The sequence below is a fragment of the Calonectris borealis genome, chromosome 4, assembly GCF_964195595.1.
Source record: "Calonectris borealis chromosome 4, bCalBor7.hap1.2, whole genome shotgun sequence".
In the NCBI taxonomy this organism is placed as follows: Eukaryota; Metazoa; Chordata; class Aves; order Procellariiformes; family Procellariidae; genus Calonectris; species Calonectris borealis.
In genome coordinates, this window is record NC_134315.1 from 51377775 (window position 1) to 51403758 (window position 25984).

Consider the following 25984-nt stretch of genomic DNA (forward strand, 5'->3'; position numbering starts at 1 on the left):
GGTGTTGTTCATGTACACCCCAGTACACATATGGCTGAAGGATTCTGCCATGTCCTCTAGCAAAAGCCTGTCTTGCCGGCAGCTGAAAGCTATACATAGAAAGAGTGTACCAACTCTCTGATAAACTTACTAAGAGTAGGAAAGCTAATTAATCATTCATTGCCTGTGCATTCTAATCAGTGCAGTATAACTGTATGCTTTGTGCTTCCAGCAGTTACAGGCACTGAAGATCTTGCATAGCTTTCCAACACTGCGGGGACAAAGTAAAAGCCCTGTTTCATAAATAGTGAAGCTATGGACTGAAGGGGGGCTTTTCAGGGGTTTTCATTCTTGGCTCAGCTTTACTGCCATTTCCAAACATTTAAGCTAATGTACTGAATGTCAGAAAGCTGAGTTACAGAAACATATAGCACCTGTCCTCAACTTCTGCTGGAGTGTCCCTGCAAACCAAAGACAGGCAAGAAAGCACGAGAGCAGTCCTGGGAACCGGGCCTATCACTATTCAGAGAAGGGCTGTCCTGAAGGTGTTTTGCCTGGACCTCATTCTTTGGTCCAATGTGTATTTTATGAAAAGATCTAACAAGGTTAAGACTAAAAGAAGTCAAACATTGATATGTCTGTTTATGTTGAGATCCATGAGTTCAAGTGGACAGAAGAGAGAAATGAAAATTGAAACTCCACCAGATACGAAGAACTGATAAATGACTTCTGAGCATTGGTGCTGTTTTGAGACAGAGAATGGCGTCAGAAAGAAAAGATTGGGTCAGTGTGTACTTCTTGGAACTTGTTTTTTTTTGTTTGTTTTTTGAAAGTTTTATGACATGTTGAAACACTGTATTGCATAACTCCTTCGGCCCTTCCGTGTTGCTTTCAGGGTTTTGTTCTGCTTAGCTTTGTATGTAATTGTGCCTTTTAAGCTCCATTTGACTGGTTTCATTCATCAGTTACTGAAGACACAATACAAAGAATAAACTTCACCATTTGCACCCTTCATCTCAGTGCAGTGATGCATCTTTTCTAAGGAATGAATAATGGTGTTGTGATGCTCTGGAAATTAAAACAAATGTATACCAACCACTAAAACACCTCATATCTTGATGTGAGGAAGGGGCAGGAGGTCAACAAAGAAGTAGTTGTCAGACGTTTTTGATAATACTACCCGTGTTAGCAGGGAGATGGTCCATTCAGTGGCTTGGCAAGCCTGACAATGAACTGGGACCCTTGTTGGACTGCCTGGGCAGTCTGTGCCCCCAGGGGAAGGCTGGCTTTTTTCCATCTCTGGAAAGAGAGGTGTGTGAGTATGTAAAACTTAAACTGTTTGGCATTTACATTTCTCCATGACTTTGCAGGCAAGCTGCGATTGACAGGGTCTTAGGAATGTACTGTGGTGAGATGGGCCATATGCGTACATTTCTAAAGGCAAAGGTCTCAGCTCCAAGACAGGCATGTTTTCTCTGTCTGTGGTCATCTAGCGAGTCCAGGTGAGGCTGTACTCTGCTTCTTGGGTGAGCAGTGCAGTCACTGAAGGCTTTCAGTGACACAGGGCAGCCTTTCAAAACAAGTCGGTATTTATTAGTCCCCTGGGATGGCACATAGAGCAAGGTCAGGTTTGTGTTGCCAAATTAAACTTAAGATGGAGTCTGTGGGGACTGAAGCAACCACTCTGGATTTCTAAACCCGTTGGACGCCCTCTCTGTGTCCCAGTGTGTGAAGCCCTCGCTATGAAGTCCTTGCCACAGCCTCCTGATACCTCAGGGCACTTTTTCTCCAGTTGCAGTACTGCTGTGGTCGGAGTCCTGCCTTCTCCAGCTCCTGATGCTGATCTTTGGTCACTGGGGTCTTCTGTCACCTCCCCAAGATGCTCCCATGGCTCAGGGGCAGCTCACAGTAGTCCTTCCACAGCGAATGAGACACGTATACTTATTGTGGCAAATACTGCTTTCCCAGGGAAGAAGTGAGCTCAGTCATGCCTGCAGGTAGCAAAACACAGTCTCCGTTATGGATGCCCTAGCCTACCGTATTGTCCACGTTTGTTGTTTTGTCAGACTTGTGTTGTCCCCTGGAGTGTTTGGCAGTGTGTGGGGACCAGCTTTGGAAAAAGGGCAGGCTGGTGAGTTTGTGAGCAGTTTTAAGAGCTCAGGCACTCTGGATAACAGCCAGTCTCAGTGCACCCCGGCCAGCAAGCTTATAGCAAAGTGATGGGTTCATGAATCAAAGGGATTTCCTGTGGAGATAAGGATGGCTTCATCCCCTCTCTTCTTTTGATGGTGGGATCCTCTCCAGCAGGAGCTTTAGTTTTGGACCTTCAGGTCCCAGTACAGAAACACGCTTGGCTGAACTTAGGTGGCATGTCAGGCACATTGCAGTGAGTCTTTTTTTGTATTGCTGGCTGACTGAGAGGAAGAGACCATAGCCACATGTGCTGTTGAGACACCTTGTCTGTTGTTTATGATTGACCTTGACCAGCCTGTACAGCTGCTGGTTATTTAGAGCTCATGGATAAAAATAAGCTCCCTCAATTATATATGCAAATGAATATAAAACAGGCTGCCAAGCAGTACTACAGTTGGACGCTTATGGGTCCAGGCATGGAAACTGGAAGTGTAAATTGAGTTACCGCCCTCAAAACCTGTCTATGTCTGTGCACAGGGTTGGCAGTGGGACTGGGTGAAATTAGTCCTGCTGGAAAGAGCTGCAGGGCAAAGGGCATTATTAGATGGCAGGGCTAAAGGATGGCCGGATGGCAGGCAGGCCCAGTCCTCAAGCCCTCCCAGATGTTTGTGTGCTTATTACTTGTAAATTGCACCGCCACTGCCATTAATTATTTTGAGTGAAAGGAAGCACACGTTTCCTCTGTTAGAATACATATTTAAATAATTGTCACCTTTCTCTTCCATAACATCCATTAGGGATTCTTCTCCTCATTTTCTGACTCCCAAACTTAGAAGGCAAGCCCTCCTAGGAGTGCCTTCCTTTTAAATTCATTTAAGACATCAGATTGATCGGTATGCAGGTTTTGGTGCTAAGTATGTTCATGATTTCTGGGGGTATAATGTGATGTGGGATATCGTTTTCATAAAATGACATGTAACTACCCTTTCCTCTCATGTCGCAGGCAGGTGGGACTTTAATAAAACTGATCACTGCTTTGTAGCTTACAGGGTGAAATCTTTTTTCATCAACCTGAAACATCTGTATTTATTCAGGGAAGAAAAAAAGAAAACCAACTTTGCTTCTGTCTGACTTGCAGGGAGTTTTTCCATCAGATGTGTGGCATTTCCAACGTTTTATTGCAAAACAAGACTTTTTCATGTCCATTTGTAAAAACTCTGCATAATGATTAAGATTTGGTTGTTGATCTTGTAAGAGTAGTTGTCAGACCTACTTCAGTTGTCTAACTTGATGTAATGATGAAAAGTCAATTGTGGGTGATCTTCCAGAGGACTGATTTTTTTTTTCTCTTTTATTCCTCTGTAAGGCCTTCTTTCTTTGCTTCCTTTTTATGGGACTTTTTTATGAGTGTCTGACAATGGTAGTAATAGGTTGATAGGTTCAAACCTGTTCCAAGCTTAGCACAGGGGATGTTGTAACACATACACTTTCACGCATCACGCAATAAAGCAAGGGGCGGATGGGTTGATTTAGCTTTGTGGATGACTTGTCTTCATTGGACATGGGAGCTGTGGAAGGTCAAATATGTTTTATGGGGTCTACCAGCTTCTGAGTCCTGGCTGATCCCCACACATCAAAACTGAGTGAGAAAACCTCAAATCTGGGAAGTCTGGTGGTTCCTAAATAACCTGATAGGTTTCCCTGTATCTGTGGGGCTGTCTGTGTGTAGACCATCATTGTGCTTGGGGGCATGTACCTGCCTTTCTGCTATGATTTGCGGACCAGACTTTCAGAAGAGCTCAGCAGCTACATGTTTTCGGTAAAACCTGCTGCTTTCCTCTCATAGGAAGTGTTTTAAAATTAAATTGGGGATCAGTGCACCCATCTGAATGGCTTTGCATACAGACTTGCCTAGACCCGACGTCTGCATGTCACTGTGAGAGGAATCCTGTGACTGGAGAGGTTTCCTGTTTTCCTCAGAGCAAATCGGAGCCCTGGCCGGGCAGCACATCGTGCACGTGGCCTGCGGAGAGTCTCACAGCGTGGCGCTCAGCGACCGGGGCCAGCTCTTCTCCTGGGGTGCTGGCAGCGATGGACAGTTGGGCCTCACCACTGTAGAAGACGCAGTGACGGTACCGAGGTAAATTTTTAACAGGTTCAGGTTTCCTTAAGGCAGCTTCTTGGAGGGGATGCATCAAGGTTTGCTCGCCTTCCAGCCTGGAGACACTGGGAGCACTTTCTCTCAGAGGGACGGTAATTGGGCACTTCTCACGTAGGGATGTAAGGGTGATGACTCCTCCTTTTCCATACTGTACTGGTGCTCCCTGAGCCCCCCTGGGATTCAGACAAGTCCTCAGGAAGTTTGGGCAGGACAGGCTTGGGGCACAGAAAAGAAAATCAGAACGTGCTCGGCATCCTCAATGAAAAATGCCACCGTGTTTTGTACAGAGCAAGGAGGTGCATGAGGAAGGACCCAAAAATAGAAATGCTGCCTGTGATACCCGTCTCTATTTCAGTCCCTGGGAAGTCCTCTGAGATAGGAGATAGATTTCAAGAACGGGGAAGAAATATATGGCTGCATGAACTGGCACCTCAGCTCTGAAACTCTTTTGCAGTGTTGCCCGTTAGCAGCAAAGCTACTAAGCCAGCCTGCTGCAATTCTGAATAATGAATGTTGCTCAGAAACTTTAGGGTAGTGCTCAATTTTCTTTATTTACTTACTTATTTAATGTATCTTACCTGTGTCAGAGCACTAATAGGGTTAAGTGCAAGGACATGTAGATGGTGGCAGTGGCCAGTGGCAGACACCAAGACGCCTCCATCCAAAGAAGTTCACAGATGGTAGATCTCAGCTTACCACCATAACAAAGATAACTGGTCTCTTTGTACTTAATGGTGTTGTACCGTGCTACTTTAGTAACAGATGTAGTCTGTCTCTTATTGGGCCTGCCGCTGCAGATCCAGTGCAGAGCAGAAGTTTGGGACATCTGTCTAGGGTGGCTGTCATTGCTGAAACAGTGCTTAAAGGAAAAGAGTTTCAGTCACAAAACATTAATGTTTGAGCTGAAGAGCTCTGTGGGAAGACAGTCCTTAACTTGCAGGTGGCTCTGATATAACAGAGTGAGACAGGCTCACATGTCAATGTGATAGTGCCATTTTAAAAATAACATTTTTGTGAAATAACTTGAACCTTCAACATGCTATTCTCTGTACAAAGCATTGAAGAGATTTTGGTGCTGTAACTCGTAGGAACTGCTAGGCCCCTGACAGCATGAAAAATCTCGATGCCTGAAATTGTGAGAGAGACGCCCAGAACCAGTTATTTTCACCATTTCCAGATGGCTGGATTCAGTGTTATGGCAGTAAATGTAGTTAGAGTTAGTAGTCAAGTGTCTACAGGTCTTCACAGGTTTGCATCTATTATGTATGGATCTGCATCACCTTCAAGACTCCGTTCCTCAGTCTCAAAACCATAGATTATGTGTATGTGTACAACAAATATCTAAATGGAAATCATAATTTCGACCTAAGGTGATACTGTATTTGTGGACACTTATTCTGAAATAGTGTTGTCTTTTTCAGGTTGATAAAGAAATTGAACCAACAGACAATACTGCAGGTTTCCTGTGGAAATTGGCATTGCATGGCTTTGGCAGCAGGTACTGTAACATAATTTATTTATTTATGTTATTTTGCACAGTGTCCAAGATTGTGTATTTCTGCATAATAAACCAAGGACATCCCTGTCCCAACTGCTTTCAGGCCAAATGGGAGGCTATAAAATGGATCAGGTACCATGAAAATTGAAGAAGAGCTTTGCCAATACTGTCAAGAAAGAAAACGTTACACAGGCCGTCCACTGTCTCACTGGTGAATGATGGCAGGAACACTTAAAAGCTTTCCATCTTGATGTAGAAAAATGTGTGTAATTAATTTCTTTGTGTTGAAATTATCCTTGCCTATTACTCTTGCGTATCCGACATGTGAACCATTCTTTGTTATGCTGTTTAAGTTACAGCAGTCTGATATTGTATTTTGCACTTAGTTGCATGTCTGTTTATTTACCCGGTAGCTTCAGACTGCTTTTATTTTGGCAAAGAATGTCTTGCTTGATTTTTCCATCACGAGGCTTGGGTGGGAACGAAGCCTCCAGCACCAGTTCTTGTTCATTTTGACAAACTTGCTTTTCTATTGACCAGCTTTTACTTGCCGTTCTCTTTCTTTCCTTGTTTCAGATGGCCAGTTCTTCACATGGGGGCAGAACAGCTATGGTCAGCTGGGCTTGGGTAAAGAATGTCCCTCCCAAGCCAGTCCACAACGTGTCAAGTCTCTTGATGGGATCCCTTTGGCTCAGGTTGCTGCAGGCGGAGCCCATAGTTTTGCCCTCTCTCTCTCAGGAGCTGTGTTTGGCTGGGGGAAGAACAGCTCAGGACAGCTGGGACTAAGTGATGAACGAGGTATTAAAATTATGCGCCTAGGTGAAAGAAGGATGGTCCTTTTTTGGCCTAGTGTCTCTGCATTGACAGTATATTTTTACTGAGCGGATATGTAACCCTCAGCAACTCCTCTTGGGAGAAGAGGGCAGAGGAACAGTCTCTGCTGGACTCTACAGGCTTTTCATACTTAGCAGGAACAGAAACACTTTTTTCCCCTTGTGGATGTTAGTGAAAGTGAGGGAAGGTCAAAAAGAAAGATCTTTCAAATGTGTCAACATGCAGGCATCGGAGGAAGTGCTCATATTCTTTCTTCTTCTTCTCAAAAATGCTTTGTCCATGTTTTGTTTGAAGTTGATGTGGAGCAAAGGTTCTTCCGGCAGAATGGCAGGCTGAATCCATCCCCTTGGTTGCCAACGTGTTTTTGGCTGGTGAGCAACTGTATGCTACAAAATGGTGGCAACACAGAGTATCTCAGTATTGTAAGATGTTGTCTAGCCTATTGGTTGCACAATTTTCCAGACACACAGGGACAATGGTAGTTTTTTTCAGGTGGCCATGTTCAGTGAAGCCTAGCCATCAACAGACTTGAAGATAGGTTTATAAATGAGGCTGAAGAGTGGATATGACATTACCACTAGTCTGAAAAGCCCAGGTCTCCCCTGCTTGTTGTTAACACATTCTTAACTTTTTTGCAAAAGCGAGTCAGTGAAAGATTTTCTTTGGAGCTTTAAATCAACCTCTTCATAGTTTTCTGCATAGTTGCTGTGTAGCTTTAAATATCTAGGCAAGTTACTGAGTGTGGATGTGATACTTACCATGCATGGATAATTGATTTTGCATGGGTGAGTACATGAGGTGTATATACTGGTAAATGTTAGGTTGCATAATGTAGTAGCATATAAATACTGTATGTTGCAAGAGAAAAGTGTTACCTCACGTTTTGTGTACCTATAATGGAATGATGCGTTTTGACAACCCACCCTACCAACTGAAACATGTATTTAAAGCGATTACTCAAAACCAGCCTGTAGTTTAGCAAAGGATGCTCAAATGCTATATGCATAATTTTGTCTTGCTTTACACTTTAGGAATATGAAACACAACTGTAAGACTTGTTGTATATCTTGTGTTCTCTCAAAAATGCTCCAGGTCTATTTTCTTGTACTATATGTAAGCTAGAGCTGATCTTGTTTAAGAGCAGCCATGTTCTTTCCATGTAGGCTGGCAGATAAATGCTTCTAATTTCAACAAAGTTGCAGTTTATATATGAGAGGCTTGCTTTGACATGGGACTAATCTTAGATGAACATATAAGGGGCATCTGCTTATGGGGCTGTGTTGGCCAGGGATCATGCTCTGCTTACCCTCAATAAATTTCATTGTAGTAAATACTTTATGTTTATGGTAAGTGAATGATGGTAAGACAGTGTGAATTATCCTTAGTGAACATGAATAGCGAAGTCTACAAACATGAGTAGTCTGCAGCACTGTTATTTAAACAATTATGCTGGAGAGATAAGAAGTGTCATTCCTGTCAAAATAAAGATCAGAGTGCTAAAAAACAGAACAAAGTAAATGAAAAATCTGCTCTCATTTCTAAATCCATGAAAATGTGACCGTTTTCCTTTCACTACCCAGAAGAAAGCACCTGTCAAATCCTTGGGTGAGAGTCCTAAAAAATGGACAGCTTCTATAGGTAGGAACCTGATTTTTTTGTTGGTATGAAGCAAGCAGCTGCTCCCTTTAATATTGAACTGGTTTAGGGTGTCTACTGCTCCTTGGAATGCTTAGCTATTACTTTATTTTTACATCAGTAAAACATGTAACCTTGCTTAGTCTATTCATCCTCGGGAGACCCACTTTTAATGATTAGAATGTCGGAGTGAAGGAGAAAAGCATCATTTAATGGTTGGCAGAGATTAGCCTTTGCAAGTAGGCGGATCTTCTTCTTAAAGGATGACAATAGAAGGAAGGGCTAGGCCTTTAAATACACCTTGGGATTCGGCTTGTCATGTGTGTTGCACTGGTGTCTCCCACGTGTCAGGATTGTTCTGTATGGAAAAGGTCTAAGCAAAGTTTTGGAAACAAATGTTTGCAGTCGTCAGTGAGGAGTCTGGAATGGAGCATGAGGCTGAAGGTGGGTGTAGCTAGGCTGCACTCATCATACCTTCCAAACTGCAAGTGCATGTTGAGTTTATACAAGATTCTCCATATTTGCATTCTCGCTCTGGACAATTTTCTTTGAGCCAAGACAAATCTTTTAAGAATTGAAGGAGTGAAGTACTCAGGGATGTGGGTTTTGTCCCACAGTTGTTAAAGCTTCCATTGCACATGTAGATCACATCTGAAAATCAAACTGCCAGTGGTTTTCTCAGATATTTAGGTTTGTGTTTATGAAACAGCTCCTTTATTTTTTTTTGTCTTCAATGCAGACCGAGAATCCCCTTGTCATGTGAAGCTGTTGCGGTCTCAGAAGGTTGTTTACATCAGCTGTGGAGAGGAACACACAGCAGTCCTGACAAAGGTAAAGATGCTAACCTGGGAACCCTGGCTGCTATCTCACCTGCCTGATGGTTTCACATTAGTTTCCTGGGTAATGGTAGAAAAGAACAGATTGACGTACCGTATTCCATCTGACTCCAGTAAAAGAAACTAAATGGAAAGTATAGTCGTATTACAATTTATTCTGAGATTCATTGCCAACATGATCCATTGCTGTTTTTGAAGATGAAGATGGTTAGTAATCCCTGACAATGAATAGTAAAACTCGGGTGAATCGTTCAAAGAAATTAGCTTTGAGCGAAAAAATTAACAAACATACATCCAAAGGGGTGAAAATAGCATTTTGTTGGAAGATAAAAAGAGAGCGATGTTGTGCATCAGAATAAAATGCAAGTCAAAATGAATGAGCGTTTAAATGAAACCGTAGCGGTCCCTTACAGATTTACAAGAGGTTTTCAGTTCCAAACCTGCTGTTTCCAAGTGGTGTATAGCTTAGTGGACAGAGGACAGGGCTAGGATTTGTTAGATCACTGCTCAGTTCTTGCCTTGCCTCTGCCACTTCCTAGGTGTTGCTTCCTTTTTTGATGCCTCAGTGTTCTCCACTGTAAAATGAATTAAAACACCTGACATTGGGATTCCTGTGGGAAAAACACTGTAGAAGATCAGTTATGTAGAAGCTGCTGTTCAAGGAAAAATGTCACAGTCCTTTTGATCAGCAGCTGACAGAGATGGGTGTAAAGTACTGTGGAAGTGGGTGCTGCTCAGCCATGTTTAAACCTGCTGGGATTTCAGACTCATCCTGGTGATGGTGGGGGGAAGCTGGACTAGTGTAGACATACCTAAGGATAATTCTGTCAATCTCTGTTGAGTGACAAGGTAGCTATTTGGAAGCTGCATTAGCAGAACCCAAGTTTCTTTTCCGAATCCTTTGGAAATCCCCAAAGGAAATCTCTCCCTAAGCTTGGGCTCGTACTGAAACTGGAGTCAGAGAAATACTGCTGGGTTATGGGTCCCTAAATGGAGAATATGCTGTTTGATTTGCTAACAGAGTGGAGGGGTGTTCACGTTCGGTGCAGGTTCCTGCGGACAACTGGGACATGACTCCATGAATGATGAAGTGAACCCCCGAAGAGTTCTTGAGCTAATGGGCAGTGAAGTATCCCAGATTGCTTGTGGCAGGTGAGTCCTGTGTGCAGTCAGAGATTTTCTTTGGTGGAGGTTAATGCTGACACTGAGTCTTGTAAGTAGGGGGAATAGTCTTGCTTCTGCATCCTACGTGTCAAAACTAAGTTAATTTAAATTTTACTTCCCATGAGAATTTTAAGGCCCTCCAAAAGAGGTTGTTTTTTAATTGGGGTTGTTCCCTGTGCTGTAACCTGGTAAAAGGTACCTTTCCAGCTTAATAATTCAGCAAGACTTTAGACCAGCAGCCCCTTTGGTCACAAGTTTCCAGCCTCTTTCATGTAAAGAGAGTTAGTAACACTGGTGCTGTGTTGTTGGCTTTTGATATGTACAGGCTTAGTGAATGACTAAGCTAATTCCATCTGTGAGCCTGATACCAGCCATATGCTGGCACACGCTGCTCTTTGTCACTTCCATCTAAAGAGCTCCATCCCATAAACTGGTGCCATCAGGTGGCAAAAAGTGAGCATTGGTGCTAGTGTAAAGATGCTGCTTTGCACCAGCTTCTGGCTTAAGGGAACCGAGAATAAGTTTTACAATGTGTTTGGTTTTTTTTTTTTTTCTTCTAATTGTTAAGCAAGGCCCAAACTTTGTACCTGTTTCTGTTGCAGACATCACACTTTAGCCTTTGTGCCTTCTTCAGGAATGATCTATGCATTTGGCTGTGGAACAAGAGGCCAGCTGGGAACGGGGCACACTTGCAATGTTAAGTGTCCCTCTCCTGTCAAGGGTCACTGGGCAGCTCACAATGGGCAACTCTCAGGGAAACCTGGTATGTACTATGCGCAATTTGGAGTCACAAATGGACATAAATAATTTAATTTCACCCATGGCTGTCTAAAGACATCTTGACGTTGTTCTGCGAAAGTTCTTGAAATAGCAAAAGAAACCCATGCTCCTCTCCCAAATGCACTACAGAAATTACTGGGTGACCTCTTGCTCTCTCTGTTAACGTGTGTCCTCTCCCTTTCTCTTTTCATGGCAGAGCTCAACATTTGACGATCTTGAGCCTTCATGAAATCGTACTATACTGATTTCCAAGGGCTTTGGTTTCTCTTTAAAACTCCCATTGCAGTTTAAGAATTACAACTTTTCCCTCCTGCCAGGCCCTGTGTATCTCTCAAGAAAGTGCTACAGTACTTGAGTTCCAGCTGATTTCAGCCTGGCCTTCAAGGGACCCAAGTGCTCCTTGTAGTATAAAACCGGAGATGCTGGCAGTGCATATGTGGGGGAAAAGGCACAGTAGGAACTTGCATTCATCAACCTCTAACACAACTGTGTCTCTTTCTTCAACAGATGCCTGTAAATATCACATTGTTAAACATATCTTCTCTGGAGGAGACCAAACATTTGTGCTTTGCTCCGAATATGAGGTAAAACAAATGAAGTATCTTGTCAAGTCTGTTCCCCTGTCCCAGCCTTCACAATGAATCTTTTGTTTTTGGTAATATCTCCCGAAAATGAAGTGTTGCTTTGGAGTCCATTCTGCCTTGCAAACCTTACCAATGATGACAGTTGTTACAGGGATTTACAACTTCTTAGGAGTGGCTGAAAGTTGCCTTCCTTTAGAGGCACGTCAAAGAGCCATTGGGAAGACACTGATTTCAGTTTGATCAGCAGGGCGGGGAGTCCCGGCTCCTTTGCAGGTTGGAAACGAGGGGCTGCTTTCCTCCTGAGGCACGGGGGTCTGCATGTAGGGCCATGGACCACATGCACTGGGGTTTTGTCAAGATATACTGGATGGAGGGCTGAATGTTGAATTGTTTTTTCTGCTTCTGTCTTCTTATTTCTTTCAAGAAGTGTTTGACATACACTTTTGAGGCATGGAAATAGGTCTAGAATAAATGTACTAAGCCTGTAGTTATATATGGCAGTATTTAAGAGGGCTTTGGTACATTTAAGGAAATGATATCTTGTTTTTTTTTCTTTTCCTCTTTTTAAAAATGTATTTGATGAAGATCTTGGTTTTTTCCGTACCTTTCCATGCCTTTCCTTTTGGACTTCTTAGTAATGCCACAGCTTCCTAACCAAACCTGTTCAGAGACCACACTAAGGAAGCTGTCAGTTATATATAGAAAACAGAGATTATGAATAAGAAGGAATTGTTTTACAAGCCTTGTCTTTGCTGAAATCTGTATCTTCTCACAGAATTCCTTGCCTGCTGATGATTTCCGGACCATAAATGAAACACGTTACACCTGTTTAATAAATGATGAAACTATAGATGTCTGGAGGCAAAAGCTTTTAGAAAAGAACAGTTCTAATTCTGTCAAGTAGGTATTGTGGCACTGGACAAGCCTTTTGTTGAAAGTTTTATTTCAATAATTTTGTTGGCTTCCGTGCCATGCTTTCACTTGAAATTTAGCAGCCTTTTCAAGTGTGGTTCTTGGTCATATCCAAGGGGAGGACAGCTGCCAGGTTAGAGCTTCTGAGCAAAACCAGAGGAATTTGAGGTTGCCTCAGAACATTGCAAATGGTGGGTGGGAAATGGATTTTAAAGTTGTCCTTCGTTGTGTGCTTAGAGTTCATGAAAAGCAGCAAGAACTTGTGAACAGACCGATTAAGTTCCTTCCCTTGTGTGCCTGCCATGAGAAGGACAGAATAGGTGGAAAGGAGGCACTGCTAACATCTCTCCTTTCAAAGAGGGACGTTACACGATCCTGAATGAACCGCTTACACTCTATGCCTCTGAAGGGGTGATCCTGACATTGTTTCCCATAGAAGGAAGGGAAGAGAGCTGAAGAGATTTGCTGGGACATCTATTCATAACCTCTATCTCCGTTTTCTTTTGTCTTCCTGCTGCAAACAGTAATGTTGTTCAGATACTGTCCTCAGCTGCCTGCTGGAATGGAAGCTTCTTGGAGAAGAAGTAAGTGGCAAACAGAATCCAGAAGTGTGGCTTTCCCTTGAGGCAGACTGGAATCCATTTACTTCACTCACTGCTGCAGTGGGATTTGATTTTTCTGATCAGACAGGAGACGGGGGCAGAGAGTGTCCACTAAAGAGGTGGGTGGTCGGAGCTGGGTAAGGAAGGCAAATGGCCTAAGAAAGTGCATGGTGAGTGTATTGTAAGTGGTACAGATTCCTTAGAGTTGTCACAACTCTTGTTTTTCCTTATGAAATGAATATCAACATCTTTAAAAGAGAGGGATAGGAATATGACATTAAGGGAAGTGAGTGATGCCAGGTATCTGAATAGTCTCTTACCCAGCTGAGCTGGCTGGTGGGGGCTGGTGCGTGTGGAGTATACTTCAACACAGGCTGCTCCTGAAAAATACATCTGGGGCAGCATGGAAGCACTTTCCTTTTCATGAGATGACATCAGTTGTGGAAAGTTTTGTGCTCCTGCTTACAAATGCAGGAATTTCAAATGGGTGTAACCAACAATAGGTGGTGACAAGGTTGTAATAAGCATAGCTGAGTCAAAGGCTGTGGGATGGGGAGAATTGTGTTGGCTGTATCTGTAAATGTTGGGGAGGTAACAGCATAAGATGAGGAGGATGAGAAATTTTTTATGGTGATGTGATGAGTAAATGACCTGTAACTAGGTGAAGAAAAGCTTAGTTACTCTGAGTAATCTTTGAGTAATATTTTCCAAGAGCAACTTGAAAAAGAAAACAATTTACTCATTATTCTTGCGTTTTTCCACTTGTCCAATGGTTTCTTCTTTAGTGTTGCGACAAGGCAGCATGTTACTGCATCAGGAGAGTTGTGTCATGTCGGCTTAAAACACTTGTTGAGTTTGTTGAGTCATTGTAAATAGTCCCCATGTCTCCTTTGAATATGGAAATGAGTGGAGTTTATGACTTCATCACCCCAATGCAGTTCTCTTTCCACTTTAATGATGTCCTGGGCTAGCGCAGGACTTAACTTGTACAGAAAATCTTTGACCAAATGAATGATAAAATTTGAAGCCACCATACACTGGAGTGAGGCTGCGTTTAACCAGGTACCTTTATATGTGAGGCCTTGTGTCATGGTGCACTTGATAGAAATACCCTCGTATATCCCTCCAGTATCCTAATGCCATATAGGCCTGTTTGCAGTACAGCATTGTGGTACACAGGGTTAGATGGAAAAGCAGCTTTTCTGTGTCTGTGTGACGGGGCACGCTCCAGTACTGCTTCTGCACATCACAGCCTGAAGCCTCTGTACTGCAGTGTGGCTCTGAGGAGCTATTTTCAGCCTGGTGCCTGTGCTGTTACGGAAATAGCCATTCCACTACCGTAGGCTATGTTTAGCTTCTCGTATCATTATAGCCACACCTGTAAACTGACAAATGCATCCCATCTTTAATAGCTGCTTTTTACTTCAGTGTCTAATACAGCACAGTATCAGATGAGCAGTGACAGACTTGGGAAATCCTTGAGGTCAATGGAATTGTAGCAATGCCCTTTTTTACTAGTAACTGCAAGGGTTTATGTGCAGCTTTGCTGCAGACAGTGGTGCTGAGAGCCTCTGCTACAGATGCTGGTTATGGTCTAGACGCTGAGCTGGGTAACTTACCTGCTGGCCTGGACATTCAGCGTTGCTAGATCTGGCTGTTAGCCTATTGTCCCCTGCAGGCTTGCCTTCATTCTCTCTCTTACACAGGTAGCCTAAGTAAATTACAGCCTTTCAAGCGAGCAGAAAGGACAGCGCATATTTGTTGCAACTAAAGACCATGTGAAGACTGTTCTCAGCTGTGCTGTGTTTTGATTATGGTGGTTGTTTAGTTTTAGAAAATTTGGGAGTGGAATTGCCAAAAAGCTACTCTGAATATCTTCCCCTGTTCTTTTGAAAACCCGCGTCTGATGTTCCCTTGTATAGCGGTCAATGTCTTCTTATGCATCACCTTTCATAGAATCATAGAATCATACAGGTTGGAAAAGACCTCTAAGATCATCGTGTCCAACCGTCAATCCAACACACCATGTCCACTAAACCATGTCCCTAAGTGCCTCATCTACACGTCTTTTAAATACTGCCAGGGATGGTGACTCCACCACTTCCCTGGGCAGCCTGTTCCAAGGCCTGACCACTCTTTCAGTAAAGAAATTTCTCCTAATGTCCAATCTAAACCTCCCTTGGCACAACTTGAGGCCATTTCCTCTTGTCCTATCGCTAGTTACTTGGCAGAAGAGACCAACACCCACCTCGCTACAACCTCCTTTCAGGTAGTCGTAGAGCGCAATGAGGTCTCCCCTCAGCCTCCTCTTCTCCAGGCTAAACAACCCCAGTTCCCTCAGCCGCTCCTCATAAGACTTGTGCTCCAGGCCCTTCACCAGCTTCGTTGCCCTCCTCTGGACACGCTCCAGCACCTCCATGTCCTTCTTGTAGTGAGGGGCCCAAGACTGAACACAGTATTCGAGGTGCGGCCTCACCAGTGCCGAATACAGGGGCACCATCACCTCCCTACTCCTGCTGGCCACACTATTTCTGATACAGGCCAGGATGCCGTTGGCCTTCTTGGCCACCTGGGCACACTGCTGGCTCATGTTCAGCTGGCTGTCAACCAGCACCCCCAGGTCCTTTTCCTCTGGGCAGCTTTCCAGCCACTCTTCCCCAAGCCTGTAGCGTTGCCTGGGGTTGTTGTGGCCAAAGTGCAGGACCCGGCACTTGGCCTTGTTGAACCTGATACAGTTGGCCTCGGCCCATCGATCCAGCCTGTCCAGGTCCCTCTGCAGAGCCTTCCTACCCTCGAGCAGATCAACACTCCCGCCCAGCTTGGTGTCGTCTGCAAACTTACTGAGGGAGCACTCGATCCCCTCGTCCAGATCATTGATAAAGATATTGAACAGGACCGGCCCAAGTACTGAGCCCTGGGGAACACCGCTCGTGACCGGCCGCCAACTGGATTTAACTCCGTTGACCACAACTCTCTGGGCTCGGCCGTCCAGCCAGTTTTTTACCCAGCGAAGAGTGCACCTGTCTAGGCTGTGAGCCGCCAGCTTCTCTAGGAGAATGCTGTGGGAGACAGTGTCAGAGGCTTTACTGAAGTCCAAGCAGACCACATTCACTGCCTTTCCCTCATCCACTAGGCGGGTCACCTGGTCACAGAAGGAGATCAGGTTGGTCAAGCAGGACCTGCCTTCCATGAACCCGTGCTGGCTGGGCCTGATCCCCTGGTTGTCCCGGACATGGCTCGTGAGCGCCCTCAAAACCAACCGCTCCATGATCTTCCCCGGCACCGAGGTCAGGCTGAGCGGCCTGTAGTTTCCCGGATCCTCCTTCCGGCCCTTCTTATAGATCGGCATCACATTGGCAGCCTCCAGTCGTCCGGGACTTCCCCAGTTAACCAGGACTGCTGGTAAATGATGGAGAGCGGCTTGGCAAGCTCCTCCCCAGCTCCCTCAGTACCCTCGGGTGGATCCCATCCGGCCCCATAGACTTGTGAGCGTCCAGGTGGCATAGCAGGTCATTAACTTCTTCATGAATTATGGGGGGTTTATCCTGCTTGCCGTCCCTGTCTTCCAGCTCAGGGGGCTGAGTACCCTGAGGATAACCACTCTGACTACTAAAGACTGAGGCAAAGAAGGCGTTGAGTACCTCAGCCTTATCCTCATCCTTGGTGGCAACGTTCCCCCCCGCATCCAATAGAGGATGGAGAACCTTTCTTCTTTCCCTTTCTTACCCTTAATCTTGGGTGTGATTAAACAGATTTTGCTACAAAAGTAGTGTATATGAAGACAACCTGATACATATGATAGATACATATTTTGTAGACTTTTAAGCAGTCCAGCCTGTCTAGGCAGGCTCTTAGGTCAGTGAAGGAGTCCTGGGGAAATCAAAGACTTCCATAAAGTGTTTCTCTGCAAGAATTCCAACCCTAACCAAGGCCCAGAGGAGTTCAGAAGGCAGAGTTGTCTATCTTCTCTTTAGCAAGAAGATTCCAACTTGTGCTTTTTTTCTAGTCTGATTAATTCCCTAGAGGTCATTTCTTCATTGCTTGCTCTCAGGCCATGACAATACACAGGTGATGGTGTTTCTTCCTTAAACTCAAGCCTGTCTGTCTGGGATTTTTTTTAAAGAATCGATGAACATTTTAAAACCAGTCCGAAGATCCCAGGGATTGATCTGAACTCCACCAGAGTGCTGTTTGAGAAGCTGATGAACACTCAGCACTCCATTCTCCTAGACCAGGTATTGCACTTCTGGGGTCTTGGGTATTCAGAGGGGAAATAAAGGCTTTGTGCCTCTGTAACATGCAAGTAACAGCAGCTTTTTTGGGGAAGGGTTGTATTGCAAATCTGCAGGCCAGATCCTTCATGATATCAATGGATACTTCTCCACTGACCTGGGCTGATTTTCACCTTCTCAGAATGTGTCTCTAAGACTTGCTTTTAAAAAAGTTTTATCTTACGGCATTTAATACTTTAAATGGCTGCTGAAATTAATTCTGTGTATGTTATACTTGTAAGTAATAACTATGTGCTCATTTATTGCCTGTCAGGAGTTGATGAGTACTTACTTTATGGTTGTATAATTTATTCTAATTCCGAGGATTTCTCTCACGAGTGCAGAGCTGTGAGAGAAAATCGTGTTTGTTCCCCATGCCATTTTTAGCTATAATTTTTATAGTTTTTTTTTTACTTTGGGTTTGACTTTTAAAGCAGGGATGTGACCTTAACAAGAGGAGTTAACTAACCTCTAGCCAGCCCTGGAAAAACCTATCCAAACATTTATGCATTTTGGAAAAAAATCAGAGTTTAGTCCTGTCCTATGGAGTGTTCTTAAGAGATCATCAGCAAAAGCTGTTAAGTCCACTCATGCTGAGTGTGCTCCATTTCATCCGTTCTTACACATCATCTGCATCATAGGTGCTCTATCACCCACGATAAGTTGCCTTCTTTTGTCTTGTTTTCCTCTAGATACTGAAGAGCTTTGAAAGTTTTTTGATTCCTCAGCTGTCCAGCTCACCACCAGATGTCGAGGCAATGAGAATCTATCTGATTCTCCCTGAATTCCCACCCTTCCAAGACTCAAAGTATTATATCACATTAACGCTTCCTCTAGCAATGGCTATTCTGCGCCTAGATACCAACCCCAGCAAAGTTCTTGGTAAGAGGTTGGCATTTAAGACGCGTGTTGCTCTCTCAGCATCCAGCTGGGACATGAAGTGTTGCATTTAGGTTTTTCAGTCCTGTTTTTGTGTTGGTTTAATTTTTCTGTTACAACGGCTGCAATGATAATTGGATATTATTTGTGGTATAGTGTGGTTATGAAGCAGCCACCTCTAAAAAGCAGCTGGAAACCAAAAGCATTCAAGGAATCCTCTCTCCAAAACCTATGTTCCCATGTAAAAGAATTATAAACATAAAATGTAAAAGAATTATAAACATAAAATTTGAATTTTTCATTAAAATGAACTATGAGGAAGTGAAGAATGTGCCATACAGATAAGATATGGGAAGTTAATTACAATAATATAGAACGTATAAAATTTATGGTGGTGTGGATAATAAATGAGAAAGAAAAGTCAGGTTAAAAATTGTTTTAATTCAGAAATAAAATATAATTTCAAAATTGTTTTAATTCAGAAATAAAATATAATTTCAAAGAACACTTACTAGGGAGGTTAATCTAATTTACCTTATCTGGTTTACCTACATTCAGAGACTCAGTTCCAGATAAATTTTCATGCCTCTCTGTGAACATAGATTTTGTATATCTTGAAGATTAAATGATCTTATTCTCTTAAATTTTTGCACGTTAGAATATCCTTTCTGTATAAGGTACATAAAAGAATATACTAAATATAATATAAAGTTACCTTGTCCTATATAAGGTGCAGAAAAACCTCTTGGCTGGTCTGTGACCAAGCTGAACACCCCAGCTCTTCTCCCTCTTCTGAATCTTCTCATTTCTGCTGATATTATTTCCTATGAGCTCATTTTAAGCTAAGCAGAACATGTGCTGCTTAATGGTTGTTAGTCATGTTTGCTAAGCTATTACTTTTCTTGTTATCTTACTCTGTTTCTTAAGGTTATCTTTTACTAAATATCATATTATCATGTAAAGTGCTATGTAATGCATTCAGACTTCCAGGAGCATTGCTTCAGTGAAATTTATTTTGAGGTTTAGTGATTTTTTTTCTTTTTTTTTAATTCCAAGAGGCTTTGGAATCAAGTTTCCTCCTCTATTCAGCATATGTAGTCCACTGTGATTGTTAGCATACAGAAATGTAAAGGATTCTCATACTTTTGCCTGTTTGCCTGCCAGGATATGTTGTTGTGCTGATACTTGAGAGGATAAATTGGTGTTTGTTTCTAACAGTTGACATGGTGGTTTCCCAGGCTCCAGCTTCTACTTTGCAGGTGGATTGGTTCTAGCAAAGAAGCTAATAGTCAGGGTCCCTTCAGAGGAGAGGTAAGGGTTACCCGTCCTTGGCAAGAAAGAAATCAGCCTTTCTAAAGAGGGGGAGTTCAGACCGTTAGTGCGGATGTGCCAGGTGACACACACTGACACCTGCTAGAAAAGTATGTGGTACTATGGAGAATTGCCCAGGCAACTGCTTTCTTATCACTCACGAGAGACAATGGTTTGCCTGCAAGATCACAGTACCTTGAATACAAGATACTTGAAACGGTATCTTGAATTGAAAGTTGAAAATCCTTGAATTCAGGCTCTCAGACTGATCAGGGATTGGCGCTGTGTAATGACTGGGGTGGTTGTATGGGAGTGGAAAGGGAAGAGCTTTTCAGTTTCTGGTATCTAGCTGACTTTTTGCTCGCTTTCTTGTTGCTACAGTTAGGAGAGAAACAGGGAAGTTTTTTGAAACAATCTTTAGGTGTGTTCCCCTATTTTCAGCTGTAACCCCTTATTTAGGGGTTACTCTGGCCTTTAAGTCAGGATTTATATTGATGTGCCTCTGCTTTCCAGATAACTGGTGGTCTCAAGTGTGCCCAAGATATTTCCTCAGGCTAGTGGACCTATATAAAGGCGCAGTGGTTTACCTCCTCAGTGGAAGAAAGACGCTGTTGATTCCAGTCCTGTTCAGTAGCTACATTACAGCTGCTCTCAGACTTCTGGAGAAACTCCATAAGGTAAGAGGAAAGCCTGAGCGTGTGTTGGCTCATGATGATTCAGTCTTGCCTGCCCTTTGCCAGTTGGCAGGGGCAGAGTGGTCATGGCCCTGGCTTGTGAGCTGTGTCATTGTCCACCAAGACACCACATGGGGAAGGTGTTAGTGGTTTTCCTGAATTCAGGGTATTTGAAGATTGTTTAGTCCCGTCTCAAACACTAGGAAAAATTTACCCTAAAGAATGCTGCTGCTGAGCCACCAGTCTGCATGCGCTGTGGCATCACAAATACCCGTCTCATGATGCTTTCTGCTCCCACTCTGTTGGTTCTGGTTAGTCCAGGTGAGGAGGAGGAACTAAAATAAGTCAGAAGAAGGTTTATCTCGATTCTTCTTGGTTCCTACTAAAATATAAGGGACCTTGTGTTTTTGCAAGACTTTCTGGGGCCTATTGTTGCAACTGCTATAATTGATTTTATGAAAGCAAACCTGCATGTTCTAAGAAAAAAGCTGAATATATCCATATTTTAAAAAAAACATCTGTTTTCTTCATCAGGTAAATCAGAAGGTTAAACACGTAGAATATGATAAGTTTTATATCCCTGAGATTTCCAGCTTGGTGGACATTCAGGAGGATTATCTCATGTGGTTCTTACATCAGGCTGGAATGGTAAGAGGTTTTATGTATGGTCATGAAATAGCTGTCCATGTTTGTCTCTCTGGTTATAGAGATATGTACTTTTAATATCCTTAATGAAAGTGTAACGTATTCAGTTAAATCTCTCAGATTTGGGTACTCAGTGGCTTGACAAAGTTGGCTTAAAATAAGGCTGTCAGAAGAGCTGGAGCTAACAATATCTACCTAACGCTTGCAACAATCTCTGTGACTATTCATGTGAATCTCATTCAATCCTTGCACAAGGGGATTAATTCAGTCACTGGATCCTTTTAATGTAATCAAGACCTCAGGAGCCAAATCCTGTATTCTAAAATTATTTTTACCCTTTACTTCTGCTGTTTAGGCAGGTATTGTGAATAATGTAGCCAGTGATCTTAAAATATTGCTCTGTAAGAGGAGGCAGTGTGGCGTTCTGGCTAGGGGACTGAACCAAGACTCAAGAGATGTGGGTTCTATTCCTGGCTCTTCCAGTAACCTGCTGGGTGATCTTGGGTAAGACCCTTCACCTCTTTTATGCCTCACTTTCCCATCTGTAAGAAAGGAGATAACTAAACTGAGGGCTGGAATATGCTGTGTAGGAACCCAGTGAGATTATTTAATTATAGCAAGGAAAGGAATCCCATGTGTGAGAAAACACCAAAAAACGTCCGCCAAGGGATGCTGCAAGAGTGAAACCTGACTGTAGCAAGAATTTTTGTGTGTGTTTTTATGGACTTTCTAAATGTTGTGTGTGCTGTGTCCCCGTCCCCCACTTTCCATCATTTAAATAGTGCTGCTCTGTGCTTACTTTTAGTGAGCAGCGCAATAATTGACTCGAATTTATGTAACAGTGATAGTTAAAAATAGTTAAAAATGTATCGATATAGCTAGTGAGAGGAGTAATTTGCATTGCAGGAGTGGTCTTATATTGTCATGTTGTGGCCTTATGGTCCCTCCTGTTGTTTCGTATGGCCTCTGCCTTTGGAGGTAGAGAGTAAGTTCTTCTTCATGAGAGTAAGTTTCACTTATGGCAGGCTAGCACAGGCTTCTGTGCCAGTTAGTCCTCTTAGTAACATTTGATGTGCAAGTTTTGAATTAGACTTGTATGTTTTCTTGAGAAGGAAGTTCCCATGCTTTTCTCTAAGAGGAAAAAGCTGGGTGGTTGTTCCCAGAGGAGAAAAATTTTCTTTGGGTCACCTTTGAACTAGTCCATCCAAAAAAATACAACACAAAATCAAAAGAGTAAAAGACACTCATATTGCTCTTTTTTCTTCACAGAAAGTAAGACCATCTATCATGCAGGTAAGAAAATTGTTTTTCATTACTCTTATTTAAAGAAGTGCTATGGAAGCTGTAAATAGGAACCAATCTGCTTGCCTTTCTTGCAGGATGCTGTGACACTCTGTTCTTATCCTTTCATCTTCGATGCTCAGGCTAAGACCAAGATGTTACAGACAGATGCAGAACTACAGATGCAGGTAATCCTTCTCTCTCCCAATTTTCCTGCCCCATTTCTTTTTTTTCCTGCCTTTTTCATTGGTGCCTGCAAGGAAAAGAGTTCACTGGGAGTTAGTGTACAGCACTTCATTGTTTCCATGATATGGGAGAGCAGAGTAGCTGGAGAACCTCTTTGTCCTGGATATTGCAGAGGCAGTGCTTGGTGTCTTTCACTTCAAAATGTTTGGTAACATCAGAACTGCCAGATGTGCATGTGGTGGAAATTTAAACTGCATAGGGAAGGAGTGCTTATGTATTTATGATAGTCCAAGGATAAGAAGTAAGGTGAGGTGTCTATTAGAGGAGCTGTAAGGCTGGAAAAGTAGACAGGCTTTCAGGTTAGTGGGCACTTTTTTCACGTTTCTGCCTGGTGCAGGAGGAGTGTTTGTCAGAAGTGAGGGTTGAAGACTAACTCCTGACACTGTTCGTGGTTGTGAGCAGCAGCTGTTGTCAGCAGCTCACCCACCATTTGCGGTGAGGGGCGCAGACCCCAGGCTCTCCAGGAGCGTGTTCACAGCAGGTGTTGAGCTCCAGCACCCTTACCTGTAGGTGGCAGCCAAGCCAGCTCACAGGCTGTGACAAGGACAGCCGGCCTCTGTGCCAATGTAAGCCTCCCAGCGCCAGGCATTGCTCATGCAGGTGGCTCCTGGGAGCAGCAAAGCATTGGGCACTGGTCCCTCATCCAGTGCAGCTGGGGTCTAGGACTAGTCTCATCCTCTGTGGGAGGAAACGAGTTCCCCGAGGTCCTCGGTTGTCAGGTTCCTTAAGGGTGGAAGACTGTCATCACAGTTACTTGTGGCCATGGTGCTGGTTCCATGTAATATCCATCTCTTAGCTTTTCTATGGCCGCTTGAACACATGGCCCGCAGCAAGGCAGAGGAGGCTCGGCCTGCGCTCAGAAGCTGGAGTCAACTTCTCCTGCTTTCGTTTTGCCAGCCTCTTCTGTATATTTCCAGCTGCCCAGTTTGTGAGCAGTGCACTGCTGTGAGGAGGGCATCTACCTTATCTTGGCAGGACAGCAGGCTGGTAAAAGTTTTGTTGCCCTGAGAGATAGGGTCTTTATGAAGACAACCACTTAGAGGCCAAAGAAGCCAGTACTTCTGTGAGGGCTGGATCAGAGGAAGCCTGGTTTCCAGTGGATTTCTGTCTCAGGGTCAACCGACTTTTAAACTGAATTTACAAATGTGAATTTGCCACTTACTATGGACGATGCATGGGAATGAATATGCTATGTATGGTCAAAGCTTTGACTGGACTTTGTGCCGTACCCAACGCCAGAAAATCCATGTAGATGAGAGCTTTGAATTGTATGTGACGGGTTCCCTTGCAAGGTGTGGTTGTCAACTGACTCCTCGCCTGGCATGTTAGAAACACTGCTTTCCCTTGTGGATTCTCTGACTCTTATCAGGGTTGGGTTCACACTAAGTTTCTTGACTCAGTAAGAGCATGAATAAACTGTCTTTCCCACCCACCTGCTTAATGTCAAAAAGTGTTCAGGAATTTGGTCTTTCTGTTGCTCAAATTTGGTGAATCAATCAGTGGACTCAGAAGGTGTTGGTGTGGGAAATGGGGGGGGCAGGTACGCACACATGCACACACACTTGTACAGAGTGAGCACATAATCCTTGTACACTGGGGAAACCAAACTAAAAGAGTAAGGAAGAAAGGAACACCAGGTGTATAGTTGTTAACTGTTTTCCTTCCATAGGAAGAAAGGAGCTGAGCGGCGGCTGGTTTTCACCCCTCTCTTATTTACAGGTTGCAATAAATGGTGCAAATTTGCAGAATGTCTTCATGCTTCTTACCCTGGAGCCTCTGCTGGCCAGAAGCCCTTTCCTGGTACTTCATGTTCGCAGGAGTAACTTAGTCGGTGATGCTTTAAGGGAGTTGAGCATCCATTCAGACATTGACTTGAAAAAGCCTCTTAAAGTAAGTTTTCCCCACACCCTTAGCACCCGCTCATCCAGCTGACATTTCTGCAGCCTTTCAGCTCTTCACGTTACCACTTCACCAGTGTACAGTGGCTTCTCCATAGGTATAGCACACAGGGACACTTGATCTAATCAGTGCGGGGGTTGAGTCTTTCTCTTTTCCAACTCCTGGAGTGTTTTGGTGGTTGACAGTTTACAAGAAGGCAAGCAGGGGGTTTACTCTCTTTTCCTGGTGTATCTACTGTATAAGGGGTGGGGGAGGAAACATTTCTATGATATTATGCAGCCTCTGTTTTGCTCTTCTGCAGGAACAGGCCATTTAGAATAGGACATGTTTTATCTCTGAGAGGTTGCTACAAAATTCAGCAGCTGCTGCCACGTTGCTGCTTCTGTTGTTGGGAGGATAGGTGGTTATTTATGATTTGCCTAAGGAGTTAAACATTTTCAAAATATCTCATTTGCCACCACCTGTTCCCTTTCCCTCCCTACAAGCAGAGCACTGAAACAGGCTCATGGGTTGCAGTGGGTTTGGGCATGTTAGACAAATTGTTTTGCGTGGCTCCCAATTAGAAAGGTGTCTGATTCACTCAGTCTCAGCTCTGCATCCCTGTAACTGACCTGCTTTTTCTACAGGTCATCTTTGATGGTGAGGAAGCTGTTGACGCTGGAGGAGTGACAAAGGAATTTTTCCTCCTGTTGTTAAAAGAACTCCTCAACCCCATCTATGGCATGTTCACTTACTACCCAGAGTCAAACCTGCTGTGGTTTTCAGACACGGTAAGCCCTTGCCCTTTATACACACAAGTTGAAATAATATGCTGCATTTAAATGACAAGAAAGTTATTGGCAAACTATGGGAAAGAAATGATCTTCCTCTCATTTTCCACCCACGATACAATGTGAGCTCTATTTTCAGTCAGTGGAAATTAGTATAGGTCCATTAACTTTAGTAGACCAGTGATGATTGTGCCTGTTAAGGAGTTGGCTCTTTCTCTTTATCCTTATCCCATAATAAAACTTGTATTAAGTATCAGATGACAGTTAATAGAACTCTTATTATCATGAATGTGATAATCATGTGCTATTTTACAGAACAGGTTTAGGTCGTAATGGCATTAGAATTCTGTGATTCCCTTGCTGTTCACGTAATTGCAACCAATCCACTTAGTCATGCATCACTATCACCTTCAGGGTCTAAACTTGTTAATGCTTTATGTGAGGAAGCTCTTAAATGGCAAGAAACACGGTTTATAGTGAAAGTTGGTTGGATTTGGAAGGGTGTGGAGTGCAAGTTCTGTACCTGTCAGATAGCATTATGCTGGAGGTGGTGGTTTATGTCCTTTTTTTCTTCACCTGCCTAGCTAGCAAGATGGAAAATGATGTTATGTTGTCAGTCTTCCCTTAAGGTGTAGGTGCACTGGTGGGGGTTCTTTTAATTTATTAATTGCCTTTTACAGGGAAGGAAATTACATGGCACCTTTTGTAACTTGTAAACAGTATTACAGAGCAATTACTCCTTATGTTAACGCTATAAAAAAATGAAGTCTTTTCACACTAAGAATAATGACAGTGTAAGCACTGAAAATATGAGAGTCACGTATTTACAACATTTAACAAATACAGGCAGCTGGTCTGTGACTGACATACTAGTGTGAGAGTAAATATGC

General features: G+C 43.4%; 1 protein-coding gene across 13 annotated transcripts in view; it reads left to right on the plus strand.

Moving 5' to 3' along the window:
• The window catches only part of LOC142082027 (putative E3 ubiquitin-protein ligase HERC3), a 54930-nt gene that overhangs the window by 17335 nt on the left and 11611 nt on the right, over positions 1-25984 (plus strand). For 8 of the 13 annotated variants that reach the window (XM_075149545.1, XM_075149541.1, XM_075149549.1 and 5 more), the window contains exons 3-19: positions 4093-4252; positions 5695-5771; positions 6348-6569; positions 8980-9071; positions 10098-10228; positions 10843-11003; positions 11528-11604; positions 12380-12504; positions 13041-13100; positions 17242-17353; positions 18082-18271; positions 20093-20256; positions 20788-20901; positions 22168-22191; positions 22278-22367; positions 24145-24315; positions 24951-25094. In XM_075149545.1, coding sequence (XP_075005646.1) covers positions 4093-4252; positions 5695-5771; positions 6348-6569; positions 8980-9071; positions 10098-10228; positions 10843-11003; positions 11528-11604; positions 12380-12504; positions 13041-13100; positions 17242-17353; positions 18082-18271; positions 20093-20256; positions 20788-20901; positions 22168-22191; positions 22278-22367; positions 24145-24315; positions 24951-25094 — 2114 coding nt within the window. Of the gene's footprint in view, positions 1-631; positions 763-4092; positions 4253-5694; positions 5772-6347; positions 6570-8185; positions 8244-8979; positions 9072-10097; positions 10229-10842; positions 11004-11527; positions 11605-12379; positions 12505-13040; positions 13101-17241; positions 17354-18081; positions 18272-20092; positions 20257-20787; positions 20902-21253; positions 21403-22167; positions 22192-22277; positions 22368-24144; positions 24316-24950; positions 25095-25984 lie in introns of those variants that run through there. The other 5 variants (XR_012673554.1, XM_075149552.1, XM_075149547.1 and 2 more) reach the window with 5 other exon arrangements.